The sequence below is a fragment of the Podarcis erhardii genome, assembly GCF_964252035.2.
Source record: "Podarcis erhardii genome assembly, chromosome: 12".
NCBI classification, from domain to species: Eukaryota; Metazoa; Chordata; class Lepidosauria; order Squamata; family Lacertidae; genus Podarcis; species Podarcis erhardii.
In genome coordinates, this window is record NC_138513.1 from 29,643,579 (window position 1) to 29,652,231 (window position 8,653).

Below are 8,653 nucleotides of genomic sequence, written 5' to 3' on the forward strand. Positions count from 1 at the left end.
AAGGTAAACGGCGTTTAAGTGTGCTGCGCTGGCTTGCCAGATGCAGCTTGTCACGCTGGCCACGTGACCCGGAAGTGTCTGCGGACAGCGCTGGCCCCCGGCCTATAGAGTGAGATGGGCGCACAACCCTAGAGTCTGGCAAGACTGGCCCGAACGGGCAGGGGTACCTTTACCTTTTTTATATTTGTTTTAGTTGTGAGCTGGAGAAAGTGACTGAAGTGTGTAGTGGGCAAGTCAGAGGCTATGCAATGACCTAGGACTAGGTATGTAATCTCCCTTGCCTACTCGCCCACCACCTCTGCAATCCCTGTAACAGGCCTCAAAACAAAATTTAAAAATTCCTTCCAGTAAGTAGCACCTTAGAGACCAGCTAAGTTTGTTATTGGTATGAGCTTTCGTGTGCATACACACTTCTTCAGATACCACAGGCCTATTCTGTTGTCTGGCATGTCTGCACATGTTGACTTGTGGGCAGCATGCATTGCCCAAGCAGTCACAGTATGCTGGATTATATATACCTTTTTAAAAATTAGGAATCATCTCTTTCCCATCCTCCCACACTCTTAAGACTGATACCAATGCAGACTTTATAAGTTTTAACACCAAACCATCACCTTTCTCCTCATTCCTCTTTCCTTAACATCCAGCCTTGTGATGAGTTCTGGACAAAAAAAGCTAGTAATAATAATAATAATAATAATTTATTATTTATACCCCGCCCATCTGGCTGAGTTTCCCCAGCCACTCTGGGCGGCTCCCAATCAGTATTAAAAACAATACAGCATTACATATTAAAAACATCCCTGAACAGGGCTGCCTTAAGATGTCTTCTGAACGTCAGGTAATTCTTTATCTCTTTGACATCTGATGGGAGGGCGTTCCACAGGGCGGGCGCCACTACCGAGAAGGCCCTCTGTCTGGTTCCCTGTAGCCTCACTTCTCGCAATGAGGGAACCGCCAGAAGGCCCTCGGCGCTGGATAGTCTACTATTTTGATTGGCCTAATTACTTCACAAATTATGCATGCATGAGGGAAGTTTGGGTTTGGGTTTCTAAAATAGCAGCTCCCCAATACCACCCAGGAAACTCCTTTTGTAAGTGAGAAGAGTTTCAAAAGCAGTTTGTGTTATATTATAGTGAGTGCTCTTCAAAGAGTGGGGAAAATTCCATTGGGATATGCCTAAAATAAGGCTGAAATCATATACATATTTAATTGGGTGTTAATTCAGTGGGACGGAATTGGATTGCAGTTAGAATCCTAAGGTCTTATGTTAGCAAAAGAGGTGGTTGGGTTTATAAGTCAAAAGACTCACAATGAACTTGATGGAATTGGATACCAAATACATTGCCCCTGTCTCATATACCTGCTGCAGAGGATAAGATTAACTCTGCCCTTAGTCATAGCACAACCCAGCAGCACATTTATTGGCAACCTATACTATAACAAGATTATCAAGCAGACAGTGAGGCATAATAATTGGACAAATAGGCCAAATGACAGGACACAACATGGGAGTCCTCTAGTTGACAAAAACTGCCAATATAATTACTATTCATGTAATATACTATTTATGTAAGTAAATTAGTATTTATCGGTAAGGGGGGGAAAGCCTATTAGGCATTTAAAATGAAACTAGGCATGGGTTGAAAGCAAAAATGCAAACTTTCAGATTGCAACGAGTAAAAACTTCTGATGAAACCTCAGATCAGACATTCACGGTCCATCATGACTGATATTACTGATGTTTAGTTTTAGATCCCAGACTTTCCCTCCGTATTCGGTGCTTCCCCCCCCCCTTCCCCGAAGTAGCCGGAAGTGAAGTCCGCATGCGCCTGGACCGCGCTGGTCTTCCTATGTACAACGCAGTAAGCGGAGGCTGGCGTCCGGCGGGCGGAGCTTAACCGGGGCGTTTGCCGTGCGCGCGGAGAGCTCCGGCGGAGCGTGCGGGGTTGCATGGTAACCCCCGTTGAGGATCGGAGAGCGTGATCTGGGTGAGAAGGAGATCGCGGGCCGGAAGGGCGGACGCGCTTGCCTATATGGCTTAGGTGGGCTGGAGAGCATAAAATGCTGATGGACATTTGCCCATGGCCCTTGGGCAGCCCTGCGTTTTCAGCCAGCTGTGCTTGCAAGGTAAGATCCGATGTTTGTTTCCTTTGAGGTGACGCGTTCCAGGCAAAACCTCATGCTTCTTTCGCAATGGCAACTTCCCCTCTTTAAAGAGAGGCTGTTGTGTTCCGGCTCTCCTGTCCCGAATCCCTAAATTCTCCTGTGCCTTCAGAAATCCCCTCCCCGCCATTTCTCTCTTTTTTTCAGCTTACTGTTTGTAGGCTGCAAAACCGAGCAAGGTTCTTTTTTAGACCGACTTCCTGCCGATGGTAGACTTACACTTAACTGGATCGTTATGCTTCGTTTGGCTATCCCTTTCATGATTATTTTAATCTGTTACACTCAAAGACTTGGCCAAGTCAATGCCCGAGACTAATAGCGCAATCCTTTATAGATATTTACTTGGAAGTAAGCCCAATTGAGTTCCGATGTGCCTTCTACTAAGTAGATATACTGTATATGGGATCGCACTCTTTCCAGTACAAGATAGGTGTACACTGCCTGGTGTAAAACTACACAAGCTTCTGTGTTACATGGAACTCTTTATTCAGATTTATTGCAACTCCGGAGTTTGGAGTACAATAGTGCTGCATAAATGTTGCTACGTGAATGAAACACTGTTTTTGAGAGAGTCTTCCAGTATGACCTAGGAAGTGGTTGATGTAGCCCATCTGCCTTACATTTTATCTATGTACTGTATTCATTTGGTATAGATCAGGAAGCTCAGCTTTGTTGTCTATGGATGGATAGCGAGTATCTAAGTAATCATTCTCTCCCCAGTTCATAAATCATAATGGTTTGGAATTGCTTTCCTCCTTTTCAATGCAATGTTTACTTTGTAACAAAAATGGTAAATTTGCCTGATGAAGAGCTTTGTGTAACTTTGAACCTTACGTCTCCTACAGAGCCAGGCCCATTAAAAAAATAATAAAGCCCGCTAAACAAAGCACACAAAAAATATAAGAGGTATTACAAAATAATTGTTTATTATTAGAAATTGAGGTTTAAGCAGAATGTGGATTAAGCTAGGATTCATTTTTCACATGCATAGATGTGACCAACAGCCCAAATACTAATTGGGGTGAGTGGGTTAGTCATTTATTATACTGTATTGTAAATGATTAATAATTTCAAATTTGAACTTTAAGTATTTTGTGGTTTTAGGGATTAACTATGAAATTTTATTATTTTATCTTGCATAATATTTTCTCAATTATATCTAAATTCCTAGTGGTAACAACCTAAATAAACTCTCACCTTTTCTTCTCTTGAAAGATTCCCCATCATCTAAATGGCTGCCAGTTGAGCTATTTGCTCTGATAACTAAAGAAAGCATCAGACTAGCTAATGTAAGTTAACTTATACTGCCTTTAGCATTTTTGACTTGCAGTCTATTGATCAGTTCTGGTCTACTCCAGTTCAAATGATAGTTTTATTAAAGCAAATAAACTGTAAATTATATTTATCTCCAAAATGCACCTGTTTTGTGATTTTGATAATATGCCATTTTAATTTGTTAGTTTTAATTAAATAATGGATTAATCTGATAAGGCATATTATTAATTATAACATGTTTAGTTTATAAGAACCATGATAAGACTTAAAACACAATCCTATACATTTAGACGATGTCTCACTTTGTCCAACGTTCTTGCTTTGCAGATTCTAATGTGTTTAGGACTGCAGCTTAAAAGTTACCTAGGAATGACAGTGCAATTCTGTGCATGCCTACATAGAAAAGTAAGTCCCATTGTTTTCTATGGGATGTGCTCTCATGGAGGTACACATAGTAGTGGTGGGGAACTTGTGGCCCTTCAGATGGAACTGGACTAACATTGGCCCCAGCACACATGACCAATAGTCAAGAATGATGGAAGCTTTAGTCCAGCAACATCTGGAAGCCTACAGCTTTCCCACGGTGTGTATAGTGACACTTACTTCTGAGTAGACATGTACAGGATTGCTCTCTCTCACTGTTTTCTGATGTGCTCCTAGTGCTTCATATACTCTGTCTTGGTCTTACAAGAACTGTGTAAAGTAGGCCATTGTTATTCCCATATTATAGATGGAGAGCTAAAGAAGTGAAGATACCAGACAAGTTCATGGTTGAACTCCAGGTTGCATCATGGACTTGCAACTCATGCTTTAAGGACTGCCCAGTGGCAAATCATAGGCTTTGTTTAATTTACGTGTCTCTGATGAACGGTGAAGTTAAATTTGGAAGTTGGTCATAATAAAGCTCATCTTACAAAGACTTAAGACTGATAATATTTTTTAACATAATGTTTCAGGAATCAACCATGTCCGTTGGGGAAAGTTTACACAATGATCTCTCCGGAAGGGTAACTCTGTTGTGAATTTTTATTTTTATTTTTTTTACTACCATGAAAATACTGTGACTTGAGCCTTGGTTCCTTATGTTGACATTTTGGCCTGCTCAGAAATGTTTTTTGCATTTTCGAGAAAAAACGTGTCCCAGAAATTGAGCTTACTTCTGCTGGTGTTTGGTTTTATCTGGGGCATAATGTTACTGCGCTACACCTTTCAGCATCCAAGGCAGCAGAGCAGTGCTGAATTGCGTGAACAAATACTTGACTTAAGTAAAAGATATGTTAGAGCACTGGCAGAAGAAAACAAGAATATCATGAATGGTGGTAATGGAGTCTCAATGGCAGGATACGGTAAGACATAATAAACTTTCTTTGAGGTCATGACTCTATTTAACTCCTAATTTTAGAATTATGAAATGCAATACCAAGCATACTTTCAAAAGTTCTTATTTATTTTGTAGAACTATTGTCTAATAATTAACAGGGAAACTGTTATGGAAACGATCATGGCTATGAAATCCCACATTCAGCTGAGGTTAAGAAATGCGCAGTGTTTTATATCCTCGAGAAAAGTCATTGGTTTATTGAGGGTATTAGGATACACATAATATTCATTCGTATATGAATTATATATCCATATTTTGGAGTCCTGGAAAATGCCACACCTGGAAAGGTTTAACAGAAGTAGTAAAGGTATCAAATTGGAAAAAAACTAGAATTGGCTAGGTATATAATTTTGAAAACTGTACACTGTAGAATACAGTGGTACCTTGGTTCTCGAACTTAATCTGTTCTTCCTGCGCTCAAGTGGAAGCTGTGGAAGCCACGTCGGATGTTCAGCTTCCAAAAAACATTTGCAAACTGGAACACTTACATCTGGGTTCATGGCATTCAGGAGCCAATTTGTTTGGGAGCCAAGCTGTTCGGGACAAAGGTACCACTGTATCAGAATTAGAGAGCAGCTGGTAGAAATCAATGCATATGTTAAAACACAGTCATTCTTTTTATATGCTATGCACAATGTTTCCTAGAACTCACTACCAGTGGTGTGGATAAAAAACAAGAAGAAAAAAACAAAGAGAGATGGCTAGTTCTGTGCCAGATGGACTCAATGAAATGAGAAAGAATAAGAAATCCTTTCTCTGTGTGACTGTTTCTGAAGAAAAAACCTAGATGAAATAAATAAATAAATAATCAATATAACCAGATATATTATTCAATGCCTAAATGCACTAATTGGAAAGGGGTGGGTCTAGGACCAATAAAACAAAAATTTGGTTGTGGGGGGACTTGCATCTCCCTTTCTAATTCCTGTTCTTCAGCTATTTTGGCACAGTAAATCACTGAGCCTCTTGGGCTTGCCGATCAGAAGGTCGGCGGTTCGAATCCCCGTGATGGAGTGAGCTCCCGTTGCTCTGTCCCAGCTCCTGCCAACCTAGCAGTTCGAAAGCAGTCTGTGCAAGTAGATAAATAGGTACCGCTGCGGTGGAAAGGTAAACAGCGTTTCTGTACGCTGTGGTTTCTGTCATGGTGTCCTGTTTCACCAGAAGCGGTTTAGTCATGCTGGCCACATCACCCAGAAAGCTGTCTGTGGACAAACGCCGGTTCCCTCGGCCTGAAAGCGAGATGAGCACTGCAACCCCATAGTTGCCCTTCATTGGATTTGACTGTCCAGGGGTCCTTTACCTTTACTATGAGCACCTATGCTTCTTTTACTATCAATAGTTCCACTGTGGAGTGCAAAATAGACAGGATTCCTTTCTGTGTTTCTGTTTTTTCTCTAGCTGATCTAAAACGAACGATCGCAGTTCTTCTAGATGACATCTTGCAACGCTTGGTCAAACTGGAAAACAAGGTTGATTACATGGTTGTAAATGGCTCAGCAACAAATACTACAAATGGGAACTTGATGCCAGCAACTACAAGCAAACGGGTAAACAAAGTGATTCTGACTGGTGTCTAGTTCTGTTACAATAGGAAAAAAAACCCAAACCAATGGTTGGCATGGAGGTCTGCATCCTGTTGCAACAGGAATCGCTGAATACAGTTCTAACTTCTTTTATATCAAGTTCTAAAACCTTTTAAAGATAGTTCTTTCATAAAACAACACTGTACAACATCTTATTTAAAAGAGATGCTGGAAACATAGCTAGTGTAGTAAGACAAGTAGATAATGTGTACATCCATATGTGAGGTTCTATGATAATCATGGAGATTATGATCATGAAAAAGAGGTAGATTTAATATCTAAATATCTATTTAAATATAAATCTAACATATCTTTGGAAATTTTAGCTTAATCTTGTGATCTGGTTTACTAATGCATAGCAATGAAGGATAATATGAGCCTTTAATATGAGTGCTGGAAATTTATGTATGTGTAAAGTATATTTTAACATCACCTTTGGCTGATTGATTTCTACAATTGATATCATGTTGTGGATAACATCCTAAAATGGTGATCCAAAGAATGTCTTTTATTTGCACTATCTGTGAAATAGCTAGAGAGAATGTATTAAAAATACTATTGTTTGTAAAAGCTTAAAAGGGCGACCTGCCCAAGTGCACACACACTTGCTACAGAATTAGGATGCTTAGATGATCAAAGATAATCTGTGATGGTACATAGCTGTTAACAATAAATAAATGTATAAATTTAGCAACTGAAGATAAAAACCTTAAGTGATAGAAGCCACACTTACCAGGTATTGAACACTGCTAGCTTTTCGTCCATTGTTTTTTTGGTGAATATTTGAGTATCCTACAGCCTATGATGAATGTAACACTAGCTCTTAAGTTACTCTTTTTAAAGAAAACCAAGAGTGACAAGCTGAATTTAGATGAAGGGAAGCAAGACACCTTGATACTTACTGAAAAGATGAGCTAGAGGGGTACAGTCTCTCAGGCACTGCTGCTTTGCAATGGCCTTTTGAATGAGTGTTGGTTGTGAAACAGTAGTAAATTCTGGTGGATTTGAACCCAAGCTCTTCCATGGTGGACTTTAAATTGAGTGGGAGCAAAGGTGAACATTGCCTTATATCCATGTTAGCCTTATAGCAGAGAATTTGCAGCAAGAGTACACTATGTTACACAGTGTGCTTTTTGTATCCTAAATTATAAAAATGAAGTGCCAGTCTTGAGTTTTTGCATCTATACGGAATGATCTCTAAAGGGTTTGTTTTGGTATTTTATGCTTAAAATATGCTGTGTAGGGTTTTTTTGTTTTTTTTAAAGAACTTTTATTTAAAGGGAGAACAAGATTTGCGGTGCTAGATTATATACCGTCCTGAATTATTATCTCTGCAGATGATTATAGCATCTGGATAGAATAAAATAAATAAAGTGAAATATATGGTCAAAGGTTTTGAGTGTCCAGTAAGTTCTTATCCTCAGTAGGAGTGTATTCATGATTTTGTACAAAATGAAAATCTGTGGTTGCTTTCTACATGTTTTAAACTTGATAAATAAAAACACTAATGGTATATTCTATTCTACTCAGAAGTAAACCTAGGAATAATCCTTGCTAAACTCAGCGAGGCTAGCTTTGGAATACAGTGGTACCTCGGGTTACATATGCTTTAGGTTACATACGCTTCAGGTTACAGACTCTGCTAACCCAGAAATAGTGCTTCAGGTTAAGAACTTTGCTTCAGGATGAGAACAGAAATCATGCTCCGGCGGCGCGGTGGCAGCAGGAGGCCCCATTAGCTAAAGTGGTGCTTCAGGTTAAGAACAGTTTCAGGTTAAGTACGGACCTCCGGAATGAATTAAGTACTTAACCCGAGGTACCACTGTATACATTTCACAGGATTATATCATAAGGCTACATTCCTGAGCACATACATTTCTAAGCCTCCTGAAACTTTTTTTGGTCAGTAAATTTAATTGGGACTTGATTCAAAGTACATTTTCACAAGCTACGGGACAGTCTATCCCTTAACATGAGGATAAGGGAACATACAAGAATCCATTATGTAATGAGTCTACCCATTTATCTACCGCCTTTGAAAGTTTGATGCAGAATTTCTCTTTGCTGTGTGACATTCTCCACTAGTCATATACAGGAGCAGACCTGATGGATCAAGGCCAAACGCCCATCTAGTCTAGAATTCTTTTCTCATATTGCTCAGCCAGATGCCTATGGAAAGTCTGTAAGGAGGTTTTGAGTGCCATTGTACTCTTTCCCACTAGTGACTCCGAAAGTATGCTATACAACA

At 39.7% G+C, this 8,653-nt stretch overlaps 1 protein-coding gene across 2 annotated transcripts; it reads left to right on the forward strand.

The window, feature by feature from the left end:
- Window positions 1-1,857: 1,857 nt before the first annotated feature.
- CCDC126 (coiled-coil domain containing 126) lies at window positions 1,858-7,796 on the forward strand. 2 transcript variants are annotated; one of them, XM_081834004.1, is made up of 4 exons: window positions 1,858-2,130; window positions 3,382-3,455; window positions 4,398-4,787; window positions 6,221-7,796. In XM_081834004.1, exons 3-4 carry the CDS (start codon window positions 4,550-4,552, stop codon window positions 6,397-6,399), a joined length of 417 nt encoding a protein of 138 aa, XP_081690130.1. In that variant the 5' UTR covers window positions 1,858-2,130; window positions 3,382-3,455; window positions 4,398-4,549; the 3' UTR covers window positions 6,400-7,796. The 2 variants fall into 2 exon arrangements, with proteins under 2 accessions (XP_081690130.1, XP_081690131.1); XM_081834005.1 differs by lacking the exon at window positions 3,382-3,455 and having other exon boundaries at window positions 1,860-2,130.
- The last annotated feature ends 857 nt before the right edge of the window (window positions 7,797-8,653 follow it).